The sequence below is a fragment of the Strigops habroptila genome, chromosome 10, assembly GCF_004027225.2.
Source record: "Strigops habroptila isolate Jane chromosome 10, bStrHab1.2.pri, whole genome shotgun sequence".
Lineage (NCBI taxonomy): Eukaryota > Metazoa > Chordata > Aves > Psittaciformes > Psittacidae > Strigops > Strigops habroptila.
Window position 1 is genome coordinate 32084151 of NC_046359.1, and position 26027 is coordinate 32110177.

The following is a 26027-nucleotide window of genomic DNA, read 5'->3' on the forward strand; positions in this document are numbered from 1 at the left end:
ACAAAGCAAATGCTGTCACTTCTTTCCCATTTCTTTCTTTTTCTGGTAGAAATACAGACAATATTTCCTAGTTTAAGTACTAAAAATCTTTGCAAGGAAGCTGCTTGTTTCCCAGCAAACATTATTGCCTCAGTATTGCTCTTTTCAAAGAAATAGTGTAGCTGCTCATCTGGTTATGGGTGCTCTTATACTAGGTAATATGCAAGGATGTAACTGAAAGGATGGTTCTTGCTATGGAGATATTACAATCTCTGTTAAGGTTAGAGTCTTCTCTTCCCATTGAGAGGCCGATGCTCTTCTGAATCTTTTATTTCCTCATTATATTCTGTTGTCTTTAGGTTATTTTGTAAAATGAGATGTGTCCCATTCTTTTTCCTCTTGACAATTCTGGTGTGAGAAGGGTTGATGTTACATTATCTTTGCGCAGCAAATTGTTAACCTTTTCCAGTGCTGGCCACGTAAGACATTTGTATGCTCCATTAGCTTCCTTTCTTCCTGCTTCTCTGGAAAGTGATGTCTGTTCATATTTGTAAGTAGAAACATCCAAATGGATTGGAGCACACTGGTGATTTGACAGAACAGTTCTTTTTAATCTGCTATAATTCCCAGAGAAAGTAGGATTTTGATGTTTTTTGGAAGTCATCTTTTAATCCCCCTTATTTTCTTGGATTTTTTTTTTTTTTCCCCAACTGCTTTTGCAAAGCAATTTGCGAGTAAAGTTTTCATTACATATCAGAGATACATATCAGAGATACATAAAAGGTAATTTGGATACCAACAGCAGCGATGGTTGTGTGGCTGCTGTTAGAAGTGAGGCAAGAAACTAGAATTATTTGGTAACTGATAGTATGCAACACTTGGTGCCCAGGCATGGGTTTTCTGTTGTAAAGCCTATTTGTATTATAGCCATAGTTCTTGTTCTAGACAGTGTGCTGTGAATTTTGTTCAAGCTCCTACGTAACAGCTGAGCCAGAGTGAGTTATTAAGGCTTTGAGTCTTCTGCAAGTGCTATTTAACTCAGTGTAGCTCTCAACAGAAAGGATTAAATAAAGCTAACCTAGAGTTTGTTTGGCTAAGGGTAATACACAGAGTATGTAGGTCAGTTGAAGTGTCATAGGTATGTCCAGCAGTAAAACAGAGATAGTCCAGATGGATAACAGGTTCCATGGCCTTCCAAAACACAAAAAGGATTCACAGAGGAGTTGTTGCCTGTTATGTTTTCCTACCAATAGTCACCAGGTGCTACGATTACATTCAGATTTCGGAGGGCTTCTCCAAGGAATATTCATGTGGTGTCATTTCTTGGGGAGGGGAAAAGTTCTTTTCTTTATAAAGCTGTTGATATCTATTCAAAATATCACTAAAGCTCTCTCTGCAGTAATCCTTTGACATACAGAAGAAATTTTTCCTGCTTCAATCTATTACCTAGCTATAATTCAGTCACCAGAGTGTAGTGGTGATACCATTCCCTTAATGATTCACCTTCCTCAGCCTTCTGTGCTTGCAAAACTTCCATTTGGAACATCATCTTAATGCTGTAGCTAGACTGGCTGGGATTTCCTGCCTTTTCCTGTGCATTGAAAGCCGTCAAGACTTGTCAGTTCATTTTTTATTTTTATTTTTAATAGAAATGGAACTCTATATGTCTTCTAGCATCATGGATAGCTTGAAAACAGGAATGTCTTTGTCCAGCAAAAACCAGCACTGTACAAAGTGTGAGCTGCAGCTAAGTTAACTCGTGTGGGTGCAGGTGCTGTCTGAACATAGATTTAAAGCATTTGGTCCTAAATTAGCCTGTACAGCAACAGATGGGAGCAAGCAACAATAGCACTAAGAAATACTGTGAGCACAAGTGTGATTTATATTTACACATCTTTAATTTTTTTAAAGGACAAACGACCTGTTGCCTATAAGCAGTCCTTGATAACTAGGATACTCTCAGAACTGTCTTGATTGAACAGGTCGTTCCCAGGAATCCTTGTTTGAGGCAGCTGATGAATAATGTCAAACCTCAAGATGTTTATGCTTGTGTGATGCCTAAGGTCAAATCTACAGCGGGTGTTCTGTATGAGTGCCATGCTTCAAGAATGTGAGCAGCAATACAATATTTAGTTAGCAAAATACAATAGTCATATCAGTTTTAAACAGAACTGGAAGAAAAACGATCTTGGTTCAACATGCCTATTCCTTAGTTAAGACTGGAAGTTCACATCTGTGTGATTGTTCAACTGACATAGAAACTTCTTTGATAATACATGAAAAGGAGAACTGGCCGTGTCCTCAAACGGGCTCATAAAGATGCATAAACACTATGGAAGCCTTTGATCTTTTTTTTATATCTATTCTCATAGTAGGGAGACTGTTTGTAGTAGTATCCAGCCCTTGTAAAATCCATACATCTCAAGTCTCTCATGGGAGTTGGACCTCCTGAGACCTCTACCCCAAGGAGTTTGTTCTAAAGGTCTAAACTGTTCAGATACTCATTCTGTCCATGCTGTTGAAGTTAACCTATGGAACCAACAAAAGAACAAACAATCTCTAGCTCCCACAGGACTCCATTGCTAAAAGAGAAGCCTAAGTTTTAGGATGTATCAAAGTAGGAGAATGATCTTTTCTTGACCTACCTCTGTTTGCTTAAAGCTCATATTTTAGTATGTATGCTACAAAAATTCTGAATTTCTTCCTCTTGTGCACAACTCCCATCGCAGTGGCAGTATTTTTGATCATCAGTGTTATCTTCTGGAATCTGTGTCATCCTGACAGTGGAAATAGTGAATCGTGTTAGTTTTATGTGTGTGTGATAAATACACTGTGGTAAATGTGATTCTTCAGTGTCTTGACACCATTAATACACTTTCAATAGTGAGTCTAGTAGATTAGAGTGTTGCATAACGTGGCTGGTACATTATAATAATCTGGTGACCTGTATAATGTTTTGATTTCTGTTTTCCTCGCTTTTGCACTCATATAGAATGTTAAGGAGTCGCTTCTGTGAAGATCTGTGTGATTCTTCTTTCAAGTTATTTTACTTAGTGTATAAAATTAAGTTTGGTTGCCATAAGCATCTTCTGTTTCTTGGTGTACTAAATTTGGTTCTCTGCCTATTCAAATTTTAAAAATTGGGTTACTTTAAGAAAGTATAACAATGAACATCTTTACTGTTGACTACAGTTTCTTTGTTCAGACACTTTGTAGACACAGAACTTTGTTTTAGGCTTAATTTTGTTTGTTTACTTTTTAAACGTAAATGGAAAAGATGCTTCTGATTTCCTGAGGCTTTGTGCACATCTTCTTTCCCTCTCTTTGTAACATGCAGACATTTCAAGGTAAGTGTCAAGAGGCATTGATTTTCCCCCTAGGAGCACATCACTATCTTCTTAATGGTTGCCTGTCTGGCAGCTGATGAGAATATTTTCCTTCTGCACTTAGAGAAAGTCTTATCCAAAGCCCAGTGAAAGGGGGAGAGTCTTTTAAAATACTGTGTCTTTGGATCCAAACCAAAGACAAAGATTTGTCTCCCAGATTGCAACCTATCAGTGCAACCTCAGCCTAATGCTTTGAAGCATGTATGAGGTAGTGAAGAGATTTTTGTGGCGGTTGTTGCACAAGCAGGATATTTCTGAAAATAACTCTGAAATGCGTTCCCCTTATACCTGTGGGATTGGTATGGTGATTTTTGACTTGTATTATGACCACGCGGTATTGTGCATTGATGTTCTTATATCATTCACTTCCTGACAGTATTTGTACTACATTGAAATTAAAATAAGGAAGTGTATCTGTTATTGTGTAACTGTACCAATAGAATACCTGGGTTTCATTTATAGATACTTGCCAGCAGCTAATGTGGCATGTAGATTAATAACAGCAGTACCAAAATACTTTAAATGTCTTGAAAATCATGCATTTTGTTGTCTTTTCTTCTCAGGGACCATATCTGTGAACACACTACGTACACCATATACTGCACCAGGGGAAAGTGAAATCCTTGATTTGGATGATGACTTGTATCTTGGAGGCTTACCAGAAAATAAAGCAGGCCTCATCTTTCCAACAGAGGTGTGGACTGCACTTCTCAATTATGGATACGTCGGCTGCATTAGAGATTTGTTTATTGATGGTCAAAGCAAAGATATTCGACAGATGGCTGAAATTCAAAGTACTGCTGGAGTAAAACCCTCATGCTCAAGAGAAACTGCAAAACCTTGCCTTAGCAACCCCTGTAAAAACAATGGTGTGTGCAGGGATGGGTGGAACAGATATGTTTGTGATTGCTCTGGTACAGGGTACCTTGGCAGATCATGCGAAAGAGGTAGGTTCCACGTGATGGCTGCATTTCTGTATTATCAAATCCTCACAATGATTAAAAATGGTAAAATATTGTTAACTTTCCTGAGGTAGGAAAAGGGTCTTTGATTTCACTTGAAGCAAGACGGAGCCCTGCTCTGGGCTGAAAGAAGTAACTCTAGAGAAAAGATCTTAGTGGCGTTTCTAAGATGTGCGAAGAAGTATCCCCAGTATCACTTAAATCCATGGCCAGAACAGAACTTCAACCATGAATCAAAGCAAAAGAATCAGTGTAGGAATCTATATTTCTTAAGTTGTTTTTTTGTTTTTTTGTTTTTTTTTGGGTTTTTTTTTTTTTTTTGGTTTTTTTTGGTTTTTTTGGTTTTTTTTGGAAGATCCTAGTACTCAAGGAAACAGGTTCTACTTATCTTATATTACTGTGTATCCCTCTTGCCTAGAAAAGGTAAGTGTAAAGTTGATAAACCCCGTTTATTTAATTGAAAAGGTGGATTTGGGCCAGAAAGATAGACGTTGATGTTAGTTTATAGGAAGAAAACTGCAATTTGCTTAAAATTACAGAGTACGCTCATAAAAGACTTTAATGTAAGTAGGAAAACAATAAAATAGATTAGTTAGCATCTTAGGTGTTTGGTTTTATTCTCGTTGGAATAGAAGATGTTTCAGTGCCCGGAGTCATATTTTTTCCATCTCACAGCTGACACAGTATAGTGTTTCTTCAACCTGAAATCTAAACCTGAAGTTTATTGGCTGGGAATGTAAGTTCTTTCCATCTAGTTTGATTCATTGTTCTGGTTAGTAAGATGAAACAAAAATGTGTTCTTAAACATACATCAGGTTTTAATTTTTTAAGTTGTACATAAATAGACATGCATTTATGTAGAATTAAAACCATCAGGTTATTGGCATTTGCAGGTGGATTTTCTGTTTCTTCTGTTCTTTCTGATTTCTCATTTTTTTAACATAGACATGCCTTTGGCTCATGGGCAGTTATTCTGAGGTCTCCAGATTGTCCTGTTAGTGGTGGAGTGAAGCTGGCAGAGGGCATAACCGAGCTGTCTGATGCATTACAAAGGCCTTCAGTTAAACATGTCTGGTGTACCACCCTGTGGCAAATGTCTGCTATTACAGATGGCAGAAGTAAAAATAGGGTTTGCATTCTTTCCATTTGGGAGCTACGAAACGTGTTAAAGACAAAACCACACGAAGATCTGCGAAGAACTTCAAAGCAAGCTTCATCATAGCCTGTTTCATAAATATACTTGACAGGTGGTAGTATTTTATATAGAAACCTTTGTCTTTTTTATTTTCCATACTTAATTTTCAACCGTCTTCCTCTACAGAGCTTGATTTTCCCAGTGCATTCCCGCAGTGGGAATAGTGGTGCTACGCTGGTGGTGTTGATTTCTCTACAATGGTATTTGGTTCTTGTCCAACAGAACTATGTGCGGCAGTTCAGACAGTATGGGATCATTTCCTGCTCTTGGGTTTCTCTCTCCAGAGGAAACTACACTGAAAGGAGATCTCCTTTTAGGAATATTCATCTCCCAAATGGTCATGCATTAATAAGACTATAGCTTTTGGGATTCTGAAAGTGATGATTCTGTTGGCATCCTAGCACACGAAGTTGTTATAATTACTACACATATGCAGTGACTGATACACTTTCATATTTGATGCTATAAGCAACATGCTTCTAGTTGTTCAAACTAATTTACGTAAAATAGGAACTTGTTCATTTCAACAAACAATACAGTTTCACAATGAAGAGAAAGCAATAAATAAGAGAATATAATATTGGAGATTAAACTGGACTATTTAACTTAATGTTAAGTGATTAAGGTATCTTCAGTAAACCAAAGCATGTAGCTACTTTTTAGTACCATCCTTTACTTTTCATGCTATTTCCCCTAAAATAGGAGTACTAATGTCCATATGTGATGTACAATGTACAGTACAGGATCTGAAATAATTTTAGTCAGCTTATCAGTGCACAAAACACATGAAAGACAACTCAGTTCTATCTTAATTTCAGTATACTTAATGGTTTTATTTATATCCATGTGCTTTTTATCCTGTTGCAAGTTATTCTTGATTTTATTCTTGATTTTCAGTAAGATTAAACATCAGTATAATCTGTAGATTGGCTTTAGTGCGTTACGGAAACTACAGCAGATGGACGGACAGCTGTCACAGCAATATAATTTGCCCTTCTATCTTACTTTGGTTGTGGATCACAGTATGTGACTGCCTCTGCACAGCCTTTTGCAGGCATATATATTTGGATGGCTATGAACAATGCACAGGAGTAAATTCATCAAACAGTGAAAAGAAAAAGTAGGCAGGCAAAGATCTATCAAAGTGACATTTTGGAGGGGAAAATATATTCATAATTTGTGTATGTATGTCCATGTTGTGCATGCACACAGACCTGCATATACACATGCACATTAAATAAAGGAATAGAGCTTTCCTTGCATTATGTCTGGATGCTTTAATAATAATAAAAAAAACCCAACAGGTAATATGATGCTAAATGGTAGGAAGAATCACGTGTTCAGAATATTATAGCAATTCCACTTCTGACTTAAATTATCTAATTGGTCTTGTGTTTTTAGCAGCTTTACAGAGTGTGGCTTAGGACCTCATTCCTGAAGTAATACCAGTGTAGAAATTGGAAGGAATCATTTTGACTTCGTTCACTTATTATCTAGTAATTAATTGCATATAAAGAATTTATTCCTTCTATCAGATTGATGGAAAGGTTCCTCGTGATTCACCAAGGCTGTAGCTTTGGGCCTGGATGGACTGATGTAGCTGCTGGTAAATAAAAAGGGTCACAGTGCAAACCCAAACACTTGATTACTCATGATCCAGATTGTTCCCATACTTCTGACATGGCTCTGGACTGTATCCTCTGTCACCTGGGCAAAGTTTGTGTAGGAGACAAGCAGGCACAGAGGGTGATTTCATGCTTTAAAGATGGCTCTGTGGGCTGCAACACAGTCCTTGTATTATTGCAGACACTTTGAAACTGAAAAAACAGGAAAAAAATAGTAATTCTGTCTTTGGGGCTTCAGAGGCACCACAAGGGGTCCAGAGGAAATGAGCTTGTTTTATTTATTAAAATGCATGCAGTAAGCATCCATACCTACCAAGCAGCATGTTGTTAAAAACAATACAAACTTGACTGCAAAACTGATGAGGAACATCACTAAAATTGAAATGCCTAGTCCATACTCCTTTCATTTTAAATAAGCCATGAATTGAAGAAAAGCATCTATTCAGAAAATTGTTTCTTCCCATTAATACGCATCTGAGCATTTCTGAGGGTAGAAACAGATGTAGGAAAGTGTCTGAAAGATTAGGTGCCTCAGTCCCTTCAGCAATCTATGCAATCCCAGCCCAAGTGAAAATTAAGGTCCTGAATCCTCTTGTCTCAGCATTAGTTGTGCATCCTTGATGATAAGCAGAGAGCTGATGAAGGAAGCGTATCCAGCCCTGGAGATTTTAATCAGGAAAAAATGGAGAGGGGAACCAAACCCTTCAGTGGCTTTTCAGTTTTTGATTTGTTGGGTTTTTGGTTGGTTGGGTTTTAGCACAGAAGCAGCAATGGGTTTCAATTATCAGGTTTATAAAAATATCAAAAAATCTATAAAATTTTTTTATCGATCTCTGAATTACATCTTACTGTTTATTTCTTGTTAATAACTGCATGCACTGATTTGCTGCCACAAAAAATTGTCAGTGAAGTTTTATAAGGGTTTTCTGCTATTTTTCTTTTCAATGATATGCTTCTAACACTGAAGTGGTAGTAAAATTATCATTCCCTGCTGTGGAAACTGATTCTTTTAATGAATAGCACATTCTGAGCTAAACTTATAGTCTATTAGCATGTAATCTAATAATTAAGAGGAAGCTGAGCAAGAGAAAAAAGACATTCTGCCAACACTTATGTGAGAACAGTTAGCAGTGTAGATCTCAAAGAAAGATGAGACATGCATCACTTTGGAGTTACTTGGTCCAAAGCAAAAAAAAAAAGTGAAAGTTAGAGGCAAAAATTAATACATGCTTTTAGCCAAGATGTTCCTTCAAAGTTTGCATTGGTGTAACCCCCATTGCCTCTCTTCATTCGAATCACCATCTTACTGACCAGGCCTTGCAAAGTAACAGTCCATTCTGCACAACTGAAGTAACTGCAGGCAAAAGTTCATGGAACTTTTAGGAAGTTTAAACTGCTGCAAAAAGTTCCATCAAACAACTGAAACAATCTCTAGTTCTAAGAAAGTCAAAACAAGCTCTTTTTATTTCATCTTAAACTGTTTTTTTCCCCCTGCTGTTTTTCCTCCATTATTGTGTTTCACCAAACATAATGATAGTCTAAGAAGGCATTGCCACAAAGAATTACAAGACAGACACCACATAAGAGGGAACTCCTTGTGCTGACAAAGGTCTTGTACATGTACTGCTAGATAGCTTCTGACCAGCAGAACATGGAAATTGCAGAGCTGAGAGCAATGCTGAGCCAAGTGGAAGAGGTGCTGAGTTGAATAGATGATTCACACGGCGAAATCCAGCTTGCCATCCTGAGAGAGGAACACAGTATCGACAAAATATCATTCAGCCTTCTTAATGCAGCAATCACTTATTCATGGTTCAACAACAAAAAGTTTTCCTAACAACACTTGTATCAGCAGACTCATTTCAAATGAGTAAACTGAGCACAGTTGTGTATTTTATTTTAGGAATATGTAGTGTCTCCAATCTTCGGTTATGGCTCTCAGAGCAGTGCTAAGTTGTCTTTGATCAAATCATCCCCGCTTCCTGCCAGTTTTACAGGGTTTTGTTTTTGTTGGTTTTTTTTTCTCTGTGATACCTTTGTATTTAGAAAGCCTGTGACTTGGTGCTTCCCATACTGATAGGAGCTAGTTGGCATGAGGGGGGTTTTCTCATTGCCCTGGAGCTTTTAAGTCATTTGATCTTCTGTTCAGTCTCCTTGTTCTGTTCTTGGAACATCTGTTTCCAAAATGGCTGGCACAGGGTGGCTTAGGAGGATTGAGTATCTAATCACATCAGGTCTGTTCACTGTGATGTTAAATACTCACAGGTCATCTCTTATTGAGACAGTGCTTTCTCTCCTTTTTCTGCAACTTCCTAAAAGACTGAATAATCGTAGGAAAGTCAGCAAGCAGTACCAGTGCTGACTCTGACAACTTTGTTTTACATTATTGTAATTTTATCTTTTAGCAACAGATCTGTATAGAGTTATTGAATATTGTTCATCCTACAGCATCTGAATTTGCTCAGTTTATAAACCCCTTGAATAGTATTAATGTGTCTTTTTTGATAGGCTTTTAAAATACCTTTTGTTTTCTCTCACATTAGCATGTAACTTAAATTTCCATGCTGGACTTCTTTAATTGCCTTAATCATGTTTACCTTCATAAAGGTCTTGGGAGCTTTTAATACACAGACTGAGCTAGATATAGGAATGAATAATAAGCCCTGGCTCTCCCCCCGTCAAAAAAAAAAAAAAAAAAGCAAACCCTAAAACAACCACCAAAAAAAAAAAACCAACCCAAAACCCACCACCAAAAAAAAACCACCCCAAAACAAACAAACAAACCACAAAACCGACTGAAACCCCAAAAGCAAACTAAAAACCGACCAAACCAAAAAAACTCTCAACCAGACAATAAAATCCCATTGACTTAAAATCTCTTATGAGGCTGGTGAGAATTAAGTATTCAGTGTCCTTCACAGAAAAACTTTCAGTTTAGAACATGCAGAAAACATTATTACCTGCATGGTTAGAAGTCATCAAACCTATGAACATGTTCTTCGAACCTGTTACATCTAATTATTTTCACACCAGTGTTAGTAATCTCTGTTTTCCAACATCAAACTGTTTTCTTCAAATTTGCATTGAGGAAGGCTGGAATTATTAATGAATGTACCATCTATCATTTTTGGCTCCAATATGCTCAGAGAGTTACAGTGGAACATCTTGTCCTTCCGTGGACCATGTAGGCTGGAAGCCTTGAAGAGCTGATCTATCTTTAACAGTATACAGGATGGGGAATGGAAAAAGTTTTGACAAGCTGTCATAAGTATTGATGTTTAAAAAAAAAATGATGCTGTTTTAGTGGTGATACTGATTAATGATAGTGTGAGGGTATCGGGCCTTGATAATATTTTTGCATGTGGGACCACAACACACCTTTGCTGTTAGATAACTGTCTCTATGATACTGCAGCAAATTGAAGTATACAGAAGCTGTCCATAGGTGTTCTCTGCTGTCTTCCTGCTTGTTGCTCATTTGGCCGGTTACTGGGCAAGTAACTGGTATTACTTCCAGTGAGTTGAGGTGCCCTCAGGATTGCCTCTTTTTCTAAGGAAGATTCTATAGTATCCTGTTTAGACCTTCTCGTCTTAACACTTCAGTGCTTTCTAAGACTGAGAGGTTTTGGGTGGGTTTAAGCATGTAGGAGACACATGGAAGAAGTGAATTAGTGGTAGATGAACAATCAGATGTTCATAAAACAGGCACATTCAGATACTGTGGTTTGCCTTTCATGTGGTGGTTTTAGTTATGTAGTATGGTTAGTTTTATATGTTACTGGGGAGCCTAGTGACTCTTAGCTTGGGGTAGAGGATACTGCTTGTCACTGCTTCTTTCACCATGATGTGCCACTGTCAATGAGCCTAAGACCCATTTCCAAAGGCTGTGGTGGTTAACTGGCCGCGATGCTTCATCCTCCTGCAAAAACATACTAGTTGGTACACTTAGGAAATAGATGTGTCCTTTGCTTTCTAGGAACAGAAATCCAGTCTTTCTGCTTCCTTTCTTGTTACCAGCCTGGAGGCTGGGAATAGAAGACTTGTGGCTGGTTGCTCTGGGGTCTAACAGGCTATGACCACTCTGTGCCAGAACCGCTCGCTTGGGGGGGTTTCCTGTGGTGTCTGAAACTGACAGTTATTTGCTTGTCTCAGGAGTTTGAAGATCTTACCCTCAGTGTGCCAAGTCCAGACCTGATCCTAATGTTGAGGCTGTCATGTTCGTACAAGCATTTTTGATTCTACTGTACTGCAGTCGTGGTGGTCATGAAGCAGTCTTGCTCTATCTACACCATCCTGGGGTAGTTACCCATTTCACGTGGCTTTTTGCTAACTGGATGATCAGTGTAGCTGGTAGAAGCAATATTGATAGAATCATAGAATCACAGAATGGTTTGGGTTGGAAGGGACCTTTAAGATTAACTAGTTCCAATCCTGCAAAGTACCCTAAGGTAATTATCTTGGTGGATGATGGTCAGATAGGACCTTTTAATAGGCTATAAAATTTGCCTGAATATCTTTCACTGGCTTTGACCTATTTTGAGTAGTACAGGCCTAGCCTTGCAAGCAATTTTTTTCCCCATGTGTTTTTACCCATCTGCTTGAAGATGCCTACATGACTGGGTGGTGCATCAAAGAGCAATTTAGATTCTTTAAAAAGCACCAGAATAATGCACTTAAAAAGCACCAAAACCAAGTAAAACAAAACCAACCCCCCCAAAAAACCAAAACCAAACCCAAAATCCCATGAAATAAAACCCAAAACAACTTTGCTTATATTTCCCAGTAACAGTGATATGTAACATGTAATTTTTCTGTGTCACACCAAGTGAAGATACATTTTTCATGTTCTCTTTGAGCAGTTTCTGTAAATATAATTATTTAATAACTGGTTTTCTCTTATGTTTGCAGAGGCAACAATTTTGAGCTACGATGGAAGTATGTTTATGAAAATACAGCTCCCTGTTGTGATGCATACAGAGGCCGAAGATGTTTCTTTGCGGTTCAGGTCCCAGAGAGCTTACGGCATTTTAATGGCAACTACATCTAGGGAATCTGCTGATACCCTTCGCTTAGAGTTGGATGCAGGACGAGTTAAGCTAACGGTCAACCTAGGTAACAAATTCTTCCTCCAAGAAATTAACATTTTCTTTACATTTTTCTTTTTGCTTGCAAACATTTCTGAAACAGCCTGTTTTAACATTCAAAGTAAACTGAAATGATATATAAGCACATGTCGATGCAACATTTGTGTATGTACATACACACACAAATACATGCCCATTATTATACTTTCTTTTGTTTTCTTTTGTGTTTTTTGTGTTCTTTATATAGTTTAACATAATCATCACAATATTTTTGTACTATTGTGTATTCTAAAAAGAGGAGACTGGTTCATCAGTGGTATTTTGGAGCTAAATCATTATACTTGATTGTGGAAGGTTGGTCTCCCTCCACAACTTCTTCATAGTAGCACTTCCACATTTTAAATGTGCAAGTAGAACAAGATGCGTAGGTCGGTTCAGTTTAACTTCCACCACTTAATGTACAACATGCAAATGTATCAAAGAATCACAGAGTGGTTTGGGTTGGAAGGGATCTTAAAGCTCACCTAGTTCCAACCCCCTGCCACAGGCAGGGACACCTTCCACTAGAGCAGGTTGCACCAAGCCCCTGTGTCCAACCTGGCCTTGAACACTGCCAGGGATGGGGCAGCCACAGCTTCTCTGGGCAACCTGTGCCAGCACCTCAGCACCCTCACAGGGAAGAATTTCTAGTTTTAACACTGAAAATGTTGTAATTAGATACTCTCACTGATGGATTTCTTGGTCTCCTCTTTTTAGGTGTCAAATCTACAGTAAATCCATCTCCTCTTTTTTAAACAATTCTGTAGTGGTGTTTTTGTAGTATCGAACGATAACACAACCCTTCAATGCCCAAAGACTGCGGCCCTCAGCAAACAGCTGTGTGAACACAGGAGACACAAGCCCTTTTACAGAAAAAACCACCCCAAAAAACATCAAACCAAAAATTGGTTTCCTAGTTTGAAATATGATGGACAAAATGTTAGGTTATGGGTTTTCTTTAGTTAAAAAAGAAAATTATAAGTAAATAAAAGCACTTCTTCCATGCTTAAAGTCCAAGTCAGGACCTAAAAGAGAACAGAAGTACACTCAGGAAAATGCACACTCCATGCAGTCATTCCCATTCAGTGGAATGTTGGTTTTAAAGAGAATTAGGTAATTTGTCCTAATTGCAGGTAATGTGATTTCCAGAAAGGGAGGAGAGGAAATAATCACCTAATTCTCCACTTCTTAAAAGTTTTTCTCACTGAACTACTATCCTGGTGTTTAGATCTGGGAAGGGAGAAGCAGCGCAGGGTGTCCGTGTTGACTCCTCTCTTCCAGCCTCCGGAGTGCCAAGCCCAAGCCAGGCTCCCACGGGCGATGGCTCCGAACCCCCGTCCCGCAGGAGCGCTTTCTGTAAAAGGGGATGTGCAGGTCCTGGTCCCTGGCTGTTTGCCACCACTTTTCTGATGCGGTTGACGACACATGACAAACTCAGCTATATGGAAACAAAATCTAGGTTTGATGGTATATATGTTCCTCAAAGGTGTAAGCCAGGAGTAGCTCTACAAACCAAGCAGTATGGTGTAGAGTAATGTTTACTGTAATAAGTGCAGGTAGCCCAGCAGAGGATGCTGCTATAGGTCAGGTCATTGTTTTTATATAGTAAACACCACCCTCTGTCAGCTTTTGCCTACTTCTGTAGTTCAAGAAAGTAAGTAAATCCATGCCCAAACAATATTGATTCTTCCTCCAACACCCCCCCTTTGTTTTTTCTTTCCTTTTCTTTCTTTTTTTCCAGGCAGGGGAATAACCTGAAAGTACTCAGGATTCTCTAGTTAAGCAGTGTCTAGAAATATGTCATTATTTCCTGTATATTAACCTAGTTTTAAATGTAGTCACTGTTCATTCCTTAAGTCTATACAATAAGAAAATGTAACCCCTCAAAACCTTATTTATAGGCCTGGGTGATGAGCTTTGTATTTTACTACATAGGTTTGGAAGATCAGCCTTTGAGGTATACTATACACAAGTTGTCCAAGATGTCCGGTTGTGGCCTGGCTTGCTCTAGGACCCATTGTGACGGAGCACTTTCTAATTACACTGAGAGAAATTACCTGTTCTTTCACAGATGGGGAGAAAGCTGCAGCCTGCCTCAATTAAGCATCTTTGACATTTCATCCTGATTTTTGCACTTAGATTTGTCACCATGTAGCTTTGTTTGAAATTGGCCATTTTTACCCTATTTGTCGTTTATATTTATCAAGATTTATCGCAGTATATCTGGGTTCTAACAGTATGTAAAGACTGATGATATGGAGTGGCCATGTTTGCATGTGTCTGTCCCCGGAAGGGTGGACTGTGATTTTATTGGATGTCTGCAGCTATTACCTTGAAGGATAAATTTTCATTTTTCATCTATTCTTCCCCATCTAGACTGTATCAGGATTAACTGTAATTCCAGTAAGTGCCTATTCAAACTTTTTAAAATGTTATTCCACCATTATGAAATATGCAAATTAGCTGAAAAAGAATGTGGGCAGCTTGCAAGCACTTGATAATTTATTAATGAAATGTGATGATTAATTATCCTTGTGTAAAAAGTCATCATATACTTCAGTGGGTATTTTTTGTCCTTCGTATAGGACATAACTTTTAACTAGAATATTAAAAAAGGAAGTATTCTACAGGTTGTAAATGTACATAGAGGAAATGGTACCTGTAGTACTGCATTATTCTGGACAGGCTATTTTATTTATAGGAGCCATGGAATTTCTGACCCAGTATTTCTGATAAGCTGTCACATATTTTCCCCTGCATCTTTGTTCTAGTTTTCTTGACATTTTACCTCCAACTTGTGGTGAGACTGTTGGAACATAATTGCCCATATTACAAGAATTTCTATTTTATAATCTTTCTAGACAATTAACTGTGTTTACTGGCTGCTTATAACACAATTGGTTTTGCTAAATCTTTGTTTTATGGAAATGTAATACATGACAGTAAGGACATTATTATGAATAACCATATTTCTATGATGATTTTTTACACTTTAATTATGTAAGAAACCTTAAATTGAACATTTTTTCTCTGTGATATGCATGTTTATGAAACAGAGGGAAACATTTGCCAGATGAATGGACTAAATTTTAACTTCTCTGATATTATTTGGATTAAGAGGCTATATTCTGAAAGGAGAAAAAGGACTGTGATTTTATTTTGAGTCTATGGAATTCCTGAATGGTGTCAACAAAATTATTGATAGTAAGTATGGTAGATTTGAGTTTTGGGTTGGTTTTTCTTTCCCTTCCTAACAGGTTTTGCAGGCTAGAGAACTGACTTGATGCAAGTAGAAGCAAAGCTAAACAACAAACTGCACAGGCAGTTTTCCCAAAAGACATTAACATAACATCCCATAATAGTTTTGTAGTACACAAAGAGAGAACTGCAGTTATTCATAATGTGTCGTCTGCTAATAGATTTTTCAATGAATAACTTTGGCAAGACAAAATATACAAAAAATACAGCGTTTGTATTAAAATGCAAAGTTTTCTTGGGGCAGGTTTTTAATCTAAACCAGACTTAAATCCAGACGCTGTTCAATACAGTAAAGGAAATGCTTGTAGATACCAAGGCATAAAGATAGCTTCCTTGTATTAAAAAAAAAAAAGAAATAAAATTGTTCAGGTACAGAACTAAATATTCCATTTGCCAAAAATATTGCCAAAATGTATAAGAACATGAAAAATCTCAGCAACATTATTTTGGTCTGTCACAGGACACTTTGTTTTTTTCCTCCTGATGAAATCCCAGTTAGAAGATTTACAAGTATAAACAAGGCAGCTTTTGGAACAGAAATGTAATGGTTTTTCCTGCTGCTGGTAAATTCTTTTTTCCCTAGGAAAAGCAGTATTGCTTTTATCTTCATTTCTGTAATAAAATTAGAAAATCCCACTGGAAAGGGAATTGCTGACGGGGGGGTGGGGGGGTGGGGAGGTGATACATCACAATAGGTCTTTTGGTTTTTAATCTCTTTGGACAAAATGAGGTGTCATAAAACTAAAATGATTTCTAGGTTCCATCTTTAAGCAAGTTTTGGATCCAAAGAGAACCTGCAAATACAGAGTAAGTAATAAGCCTCCAATTTGAGGATTGTAAACAGGAGAAATATATGGACGCAATTGAAGTAGTAGTTACTAGTTCTTCTTGGTCTCATACTGAAGCAGCATAATCTCTGTACAAAATATCCTTGTATGAAATACTCATGGGTTATTTTTCTTTACAGTTTTATAGTCTTTTTGTTATTAGAAATGAACTTTCATGATTAGTTCCATCTCCCTTTGGTGCTTGTGTACTGAACAGGGGTTTGAGCTTTCAGTGTGGTAAGTACTACAATGCTTTCTTATCAGTACTCACTACAGTTTTTCTACAACCGGGTGACATCTCATGAGCAATTTCTGTGTGTTAGTTTTTAGATCATAAAGAAATTATTGCTTTAAACAGTCCTTAGAAACTGCTTGCTTATTAGACAGCATAATGGATTTTAGTGGATCACAGACAATTCATTTGAAAGCAACAGCATCCAAAACTTGAGTCTTAATTCGCTAAACACTAAAATAGTTCAGTGACTGTCTTATGGGGTGTATTGAGAGCTTGGTTGTACATCAATCCTGGGTTTATGTTGATAGGAGTAAATCTGGGTTTCGTGTTTGAGAAACTTTCTTCAGATTTTGCTGTTTCTGTTGCTTAGAAATTACTCAATATAATTTCACTGTTGGGACTGAAATAATATATGTATTATAGCTAGATTAGTAACAGAGTTAAGGTCAGGATGAGGCTGATCTGGTTTGGATTTGGAGAGACAGCTTTAAGAAAAATGTAAAACAAAACATAAACCAAACACGGTGCTTAGAGAAGAAAAGGTAAATATGAATCTAAACACCTTATTTCCTGCAGTGAATTACAAACCTAGTGAATAAAATGTTGCACCTCCTCCTCGTGTTTTTCCTTGAGTGCAGCCTGAAACCTGTCTTCTGCTCACTACAAGTCACCTGACTAACTGTTGGCTGGTCAGAGCTGAGATCTTGGTAGCAAGTGACACTTCAGCTAAAGGTGAAAGCATAACAATGTCCTGTGTTGCAGAAGAGGTGGCATTTTGGGATTTTCCTTGTTTGAAATACATTTTCAAGATTTCAATCTGATGATGAGCTTCTCTCATTAACACTGTTACAGAGACTGCTCACTTCGTGCCATTTTTACGGAACTGTGTCAAACTGTTTAGTGCTAGGTTAGAAGACTGGTATCTTTATAAAACCTTACACCACTAGAAATTCTGTCTTATGTCAATTGGAAAATACCATTGCTGAAATATTGCTTTTGTACATCCTTAAATTGCTTCATTGTGTTCTTCAGACCTGCAAGTTTACAAAACAAAATCATCTGTTAGGCAGTAAAATAAATGGTCCTTCTAAACTGCAGGTACATTGAAGCTGACATCAGGCGAAAGGGGAAATCTGATGTTATGAACAGAAACAGCTACTATGGTTTCAGTATTAGTTTTAATAGACTGAGGAATTAATTTAAAAATAAGACTGAAGTGAACAATGTTGGTTCAAATAATGTGAATATGCAGCATTTCTTGGCACTATTCCTGTAGAAAGAACTTTAAGTTAATTGCTATACAGCTCTTAGACATTATATACAAAATTGACAAGCTAATTCTTAAAAATTGCCTGAGGAGAAATGCTGAAAAAATAAAATAAATACATTTCCCCCCTTCAGAGAGGAAAATAATTGTTAAAGTTAATTGTAGACTGTAAAGTATAAATTATAAACATCCTGGAATGGTTTGGGTTGCAAGGGACCTTAAAGATCATCTAGTTCCAGCCCCCTGCCATGGGCATAAACATCAGTCGTTCCTATTGAACTGAATGTAATTTTTCACTAGTATTTCTTTGAGACAGAACTTCATCCCATAAAATTTGCATGGCAGATCAGTAACAGATTTTGAATGAGTTATGAACAAATATAGGTGTGCTCTATTTCTGTATTTCTCACTGCTGCAATGTTAAGGGTCCTATCTTGACTTAAGTTCCCTTTTTTCCCAGTTTTAATGCTCCCAAAACACTAGCATCTGAAAAATTCCAGGTACCTGTAACCCAAAGGCTGCTGGGTTTTATGTGCAATATACTTCTTTTTCATGGGCATGTGCAGTCTTACCCTTTATTTCATCTTTCGTGGGTTTTTTTGCATTGATATAATTTCTGAAAATAAATTGTCTATGTTTTTATATGAGTCAGCAGAGTAGGCCCATAGGATTTTTATTAATTGATACATTATACAAATAATAAGGTTAACTGGTAAATAGCTGGCTCTCATTTCTGAATGTGATACTTTTGTCCCATATGGTAAGATATACGATAATAGTTTTTTTGTATGCTGCTGTGAAAGATGGCTCAACTAGTAGTACAGGATTGATTTAGGTCACTTCTCTGGTACACAGTTTAGCTTCCATAGGCAATAATTCCTAGAGTAATCCCACAGAATGCAGTTATACTCAAATATAGGACTGTCAGAAGAAATGAGTAAGAATTGCAGACTGTTAGGAAGCAGGGAGCAGAGACTACTGGGGCAGCGTATGTGTATGCTGTTCCTCGGGGAATGCATTGACCAGCTTTGCTGGCTGGGTGGCCACCTTTCCAAATTACTTTGAGGCTTTTCCTTCCAGTGAAGTACCCTTTCTGCCTAGCTTTTCATCCATTCTATAGATCCTCTATTTTTTTTCCCCTCTCATTTTATTTTCTCACTCAGTTTCATTTCTCTGTTGTTCCCTCTAATCCTCAATCTCTTTTCCTTCTTTTCTATATCCATCCTTTAAAAACTTTATTATTCTGCAGATGCTCACATTAAAGGTGATTAAATTAACTTACTCTGTTTGGAATATGTAACATCTGTTAGTGAAGCATTTTTTTTCTTATCAAGGTATCCCACAAATCAAGAGCATGACAAGGAACTATGTCAGATTATCGGTAAATAACAGGGGAATTATATGTATTGAAGAACCAATAGTAGTGTTCAATTACAATGTATTTTCACTTTACACATAGATTTTAAGCAGCAGAAAAGCTTAAATGAAGACTGTGCATGCTTTTGAAAATTACTGCTGGAAAAAGTGCATTTTGGTGAAAGTCCAGAGTCTTCAGCTGTGATCTGATGGATACTGTAAAATTTAGGGTGATGAGCAAATCACTAATCCATTTCCATGTATTATCTTCTCTTTAGTGAAAAGAATTCTTAGAATATGTTCTTTGTTCCTTTGTTGTTGTTGGCAGCAGAAAATCATTGAAATGATTGTAGCTCCCCCCCCAAATGTCAGATTTTGTATTTGGCCTGTTTTCTTACATAATCCTTATGAATTGTGAGGTGTTCAGATCTTTTTCTCTTCACTATGGCTGTCGGCCTTCTAAAAATGTGTCAAAGAGCTTTACCATAGAGGATACACAGCAAATCAGTGGGGTACTTGCACTGCAAGTTCAGTCAGGAACTCCTCTCTGGAGAGTAAAGTTTGAAATTATTATAAATAATTATTTTAAAACTTTGGATCTACTTTGCACATTTAGAACATGGGGTGATTGGATTCCTTCTCATTCAGCAATATTACCTTAAAGACCCTTTTTCATGTGATTTCCCGAAAAACAGGGTCTGCTGCTGCACAACAGAACTCAAAACATATGTGGCCCTTTTCAATCAAGTTCTGATTACAACATACTAGTTAACAGAAACCATTATTTGAATCTAATCAAAGGCAAGTGAAATTGAAAGATGTAGAAAAAGATAAAACTGCTTCTTTAGTCAGAGTCCCTCACTGGAGTCCTTAGTACTTAGTCCTGAAGCTGCACTAATACCATCCCATATCTTGTTTCAGGCAGTCTGTCATGAAGTGAGGTTGCTAATAGCTAAGCTGTGGAGAAAAGTTTAGGTTTGAAAGCAAAATAGCTTGTATAAACATAATCAAAAGGATTAAAGTAGTTAAGAGAGAACCCTTAATTTATTCGTACAGCCACAGGAACCAATTAGGAGAGATCCTCCTAATTCTTCATTCTCTGTTAAATATAAGGCAAGAAGTGATACTGCTCAGGTTATGTAAGCTTGACGTATTAATTTGCAGGGATCAGGTGGAGACAGTAGGAAAACAACCTCTGGTAGAGAGAGTGGATTACTTATTTCAGCAATGCAGAGTTCTGGTGTCCCAAAGTGAATTCATATGACCAGAACATCTTTCATCTAAGCAAGAACATCCTGCAAAAATAGATGTTATTTACGGAAAGGCAGAAACATCACTTCTTGAGATGTGGAATGCTTAAACCTGTATCAGTTAAGGAAGAGAGATTTTAGACAACTGAAAGGAAATGTTGGAAGGGTTTCTGGGTACATATCTGCATCTTCAGTTATATACAGCAAAACTATTTTTCCTTCTTCCCTGAATTTGGCTTGTAAAACAAGCTGTAAGTTGAACCTAGGTGATACCTGAGGCCTAGTTTTAATGAGTTTTGAGCTTAAGAAAAAGCCATTGACTATGAAGAAGAGGATACATACTAGGGAATGCCAGCTGACAGAGTGCTGTGCTTCTTAACCATCTGCATAAGATAAAAGGTTTGCAGTTTGTGTTGTGGCTTTTTTGAAATTTCATATGGATGTAGTTTGGCTTGAGAGAAGATTCTGAGCAGGTAACAGTGAAGGTATATTAGACTTTTGAGTGTGAGCTTTCTCCCTTAGTGGGCTATTACAACAATCAATCAGTCTTGTGATACACTGATTTCTCAGGTAAAATGTATGTTTTGGTAAACACAGATCTTGCAGGGAAATACTCATCTAAAAGGCAGCCATTTTTATCCCTTCCTTATCCACTTATAGATGTTAAATGGAAAAAAAAATTAGAATCTTGAATTAATAAAGGACATAGGAAAGTTTGAATCAACTAGTTAATTGTCATAGAATCATCATAGAATGATTTGGGTTGGAAGAGACCTTAAAGCTCATCCATTTCCAACCCCCTGCCATGGACAGAGACACCTTCCACTAGAGGTTACTCCAAGCCCCGTCCAGCCTGGCCTTGAACACTGCCAGGGATGGGGCAACCACAGCTTCTCTGGGCAACCTGTGCCAGTGTCTCACCACCCTCACAGGGAAGAGCTACTTCCTAATATATAATTATAAAAAAATCTTGCTAAGTGTCTTGCACAGGTATAATTTGTCAATACCAGTGGTGAGGCCACTTAAGTTCCTCTCTAGCTCAGGCCTGAACCTGCTTAGCATGTTAAGCTTTTGTTTGCTATGTTAAACCTTCATTAAAATGAAAATAAGTGCTTTAGATTTGCTGGCTGACCATTTAATGGTCTATCGTGTTTACTTTCTCCCTACTGACAAAGCTTTCAAGGTTGGCTGCTGGAGATTGAAGGCTTTGCTCTATCATTGCTTCTAGCCTACATGAGAGATAGCAATAGATTTTCTTTCCATACCTGCATTCTACTTGCTGCTACAAAACCTCTTCTGTGTTTCCTTTTTCTTAGCTAGCGGAGGGGAAAATTGCCATTAGTCTTCTGGCAGACTGTCAATAAAATATCATCTCAAGTTCTTTTACTAGAAAACAGCTGTTTTCCTTGTTTCTGTGTATGCCTCTTTGCTTGCTTTTCACTCTTTTCATCCATCTTATTTTTATCTTTTTAAGTCCCACATTCAGTATATGGTACTTTAAAGATACAACTGTTTGAATGGGGGCCTCAGTAATCAAATATAGAATAGTAGTATATCTGTGGCTTTTTTAAGGCACAGTGGTCGACTCTGCTGTAGCCAAACACAGTAAATAAGGCAACATTAAAAGCTTAAGCATCTGGTTATTTAAGTGAATTTGAAAGTTCGTACAATAAGGATAGTTGTCCTAATCAGTGGTGAAAAAAAATCATTAATGTTCAGATGAAAACTTGCTTTTTTAACACTACCACATAAATGTTTTTAGAAACTTCATAAATGATTCCATCAATCTGCACGATTGATGAAAAGTAATAGTAGACTTCTCAGTTGTGATATTTCAGTGTATAGTTAAATGTCACAAGGCCAGATATAGATAGTTTTCAATTTAGTGTATACATAGTGTATACTTATACAGTGGGGCTGTATGAGTCAGGGCCATGGTGCTCTCAGCATTGATACGCTGCTAAGGTTTCGCCAGCAGAGCCCAAGGACATGGTCTGCAGTTGACTGAAGTTGTTCCTTCTGAACATTCAGCTTGAACTCTTGAAGGAGAGTGGGGAGCCCAAGATCCTCCAAAATACTAAATGAGACAAGAGGATTCTTGGAGGATAAGAAAGCAAAGATACCTGCAAGCTTGAACCTCTCATTTTACTTGTCGAGACAAGGCAGCCTCTAGGATGGCTAGATCTATAAGAACAGCTTGCCTTGAATTAATATTGTCTTGAATTAATAAATTCTGATTTATATGCAAGGAAGTTGTATCTAGTTCATACTGCTTCTATCAAATCTTTCCTAAAAGGACTTTTCAGAAGGAGTAAACTAGGCCTTTCTATTTTATGGGAAGAAGCAGTAGAAAGTATAGCAGGTCCTAAATTTCTCTTATTTTACTTCTATGCTTTTCTCGTTTAGCTTGTGAGAAGCAAGATGACTTAATCACATTTCAGGACTGGTGATTTAAATTATCTTCACCATTGTTTTTATGCCATAAAGTGGATGTTACAGTCCAGTCCTGTGGGGATATTGAGGAGTGCTGTTCTAATCAGTAGTAGGAAAGCAATTTAATACTATTTTCTTCTAGAGAAAAAAATACAAAAGCTAATGTATCATCATTCATGTTAGTGAACTGGGTTGCAGTGGCAGTCATTTCACAGTGAAGCGCTGCTACCAGCTGGTCCCACAGGAATCTCTACTGACATATTCATAAATGGTTGAGAGAAGAGGAGGAACACTGACATGACAGTATTTGCAGATGCAAAAAGATGATTTAGGAATACCAAATGAAATCACAGAATGACTGAGGCTGGAAGGGACCACTGGAGGTCATGTAGTCCAACCTCCCCTCTCAGGCAGGGTCACTTAGAGCATGTTACTCAAGATTGTGTCCAGAGGGCCCTTGAACATCTCCAGGGAAGGAGACTCCACAACCTCTCTATTCCAATGCTTGGTCACCTTCACAGTAAAGAAGTTCTTCCTCATTTTCAGGTGGAACTTCCTCTCATCAGTTTTGTATCATCACCAAACTTGCTGTGGAGGCATTCTATCCCTTCATCCAAGTCCTTGATGAATAAATTAATACCAATATTGACCCTTGGGGGTCTCCATCTAAACTGTGCTGCTGCTGACAACCCTCTGAGACCTGCCATTCAGCCAGTTCTCAGTCCATTTTATTGTCTACTTATCCAGCCCACACTTCCTGAGCTTGCCTGTGAAGCTGTTGGAGAGACAGTGTAGAAATCCTTGAATGAAAAAAAAGTAGGGGCGAGGAGGGAAGTATGGACTGGCTTTCCTGCGTAAGGGTGGTGAGGCACTGGCGCAGGTTGCTTGGGGAAGTTGTGGCTGCCGAATCCCTGACAGTGTTCAAGGCCAGGTTGGACGGGGCTTGGAGCAACCTCGTCTAGTGGAAGGTGTCCCTGCCTGTGGAAGGTGTCCCTGCCTGTGGAAGGTGTCCCTGCCTGTGGCAGGGAGTTGGACTAGATGAGCTTTAAGGTCCCTTCCAACTCTAACCATTATAAGATAAGATTCTAAGAAACTAGTAAAAAAAAAAAAAAAACCCCAAACCTGAGATAATGTATTTTTTGAAAGATATGATTATGCAGCTGTGAGAAGCATCATGAAGGTAATAAGTAATATGAAATTGAAATGCTTCAGGGACTTCTTGTGATAAGGCGGTTTCTGTAGCTCCAGTAGTCCCTAACATGTTGGCCAGTGGAAACTGTTACTGTGTTAGAGTAGTAATTACTGTACAGTGGCCCTGCTTTGCTTAGCTGCCGTTGAAAGCACAGGCTGGGCTAGCTGGGCTGCTGGTCTCACCTGGCAAGGCCACCCTCGTGTTCCTAAACAGATGTTTTTTAATGGAACAAAAGTTTGTCATTGGCACTAAGGTTGATGATCTAGATGCAGCCTTAGCTCAGAAGTCTAAACTACTAGCTCCTAGAAGCTGGTAGCAAATAGGGTAGAGTCCCTTAGTATTGTTCCTTTCCTCTCTAAACATCAATGGCTGGTCATTGTCAAAGGCAGAATGCAAGACAATGCAGAACTCCGGTGTGACATTCAGGAAAGCACTTCTATGGTATGCACCATTTCCCCTCTTATTTTTGCAGCTTCTCTTGCTAATCATTTTATCACTAGCTTATACCCTATATTCAGAGCAAACAGGAAATTGCTAGGGTAACTTCTAAATATCTAAATCTATCATCAGCTGGGTTGTATACAGTCATTTAAACTTTGCAATCAGATTCCATGAAAATTAGAGTATTACCACGCAGATGGCAGCCGATGACACAAGCCAATATTTCAATCAATTCTCAGAAAGGAAAATGAATTCTTAGTTAACTGACAAAATTGGTCAAAATAGGATGAGCCATTAAGTAATTTGGCTATTTTGTATACACTAATTATTGTAAATAATATTTGTTTTACTTAGTTTTAAAAGTTTTCTGGCAAGAAATTTAGGTCTGTAGCTATCTAAAAAGAAAATAATTGTTAGCATTCACTTATAAGAAAAAATAACAGTAACTCAGCACTGCTTAGTTGAGGGTGTTTCTGAGTTTATACTCAGGATGGAAATACTGTCAGAGGTCATGTATAAATACCTTTATTTGCTTTTCACATTATTCCTTATTTGTTTCTTAGGACTGTCTGTTTCTTTGAAATAATGTTGTTGTGATGCTTGTTTGTTAACACTTTCATGGAAAACATTTAGAAGTGCTTGTAAGTGAAAATTCTATGGAGAAATACTGCAATCTTTCTATTAGAGGATTACAGTTTGAAGAGGTTTTTTAGTTTATAAAAACTTAGGGTTTGGGGTTTTTTTTTTCCAAATAAATCTGTCTAAAAAGATACTAAAATCATTAATAGTTTAGTTCAGAAAGCATTTAAGTATATTAAGAACATGCGTGGGACTTTTGCTGGATAAGCTGTCTTACTGACTCAATGCTGCTGTGCTCATCTCCAGAACTTTTCAAGGAAAACCAAACAAAATGCCACTTCTTTGAAGATAGGTATTGCTTTTCTGATCAATGCCATCATTCTGTCCTAATATATGCATGTGAAGAAGCCATATAATGAGTGGTTTGGGTTGTTTTTTGATAAAATGGATATATGCAGGTAAGAGATACGGGGGAGCTGAGATACAGAATCGGGGATTGAAATTTGAATGAGATGTCTGGTTCTCAGTAGCACAGCCCCCGAGCTCTGCAATAGGTCTAACATCTGTTGAGTTGAATTGCTAGGTTTCTCTCTGTCCTTTTTGTATTAACCGATACTATGAATAGACCACTTCTACATTATAAAAAAAGTGCAACCAATTTCAGTGAGAGTCAGAATAGATTCTGTTTCTTAGTGTGGTATGATTAGGATAATCAAGCTGCATAGGGAAAGCTTGACTAACTCTTCTTCAATCAAGGAAAGAAAGAAACAAAAGGAGGAAAAAAGTCAAATTAAAATTATTTTTATACATTTATACTTTTGTACTGGAAGTCTGGAATAAGTTCCTGGTAAGCAATTATCTTACTCCTTAAGCATTAAGATCAGTGGGATCTGATTATAGACATCAGTGTACAGTACATG

The 26027-nt window shown here is 37.7% G+C and overlaps 1 protein-coding gene across 35 annotated transcripts in view; it reads left to right on the forward strand.

Annotated features, from left to right (window-relative positions):
- The window catches only part of NRXN1 (neurexin 1), a 676494-nt gene that overhangs the window by 261784 nt on the left and 388683 nt on the right, over positions 1–26027 (forward strand). For 24 of the 35 annotated variants that reach the window (XM_030499078.1, XM_030499083.2, XM_030499099.2 and 21 more), the window contains 3 exons: positions 3929–4312; positions 12055–12258; positions 14646–14672. In XM_030499078.1, the coding sequence (XP_030354938.1) occupies positions 3929–4312; positions 12055–12258; positions 14646–14672 (615 nt within the window). The remainder of the gene's footprint in view (positions 1–3928; positions 4313–12054; positions 12259–14645; positions 14673–26027) is intronic. The other 11 variants (XM_030499116.1, XM_030499117.1, XM_030499088.2 and 8 more) reach the window with 1 other exon arrangement.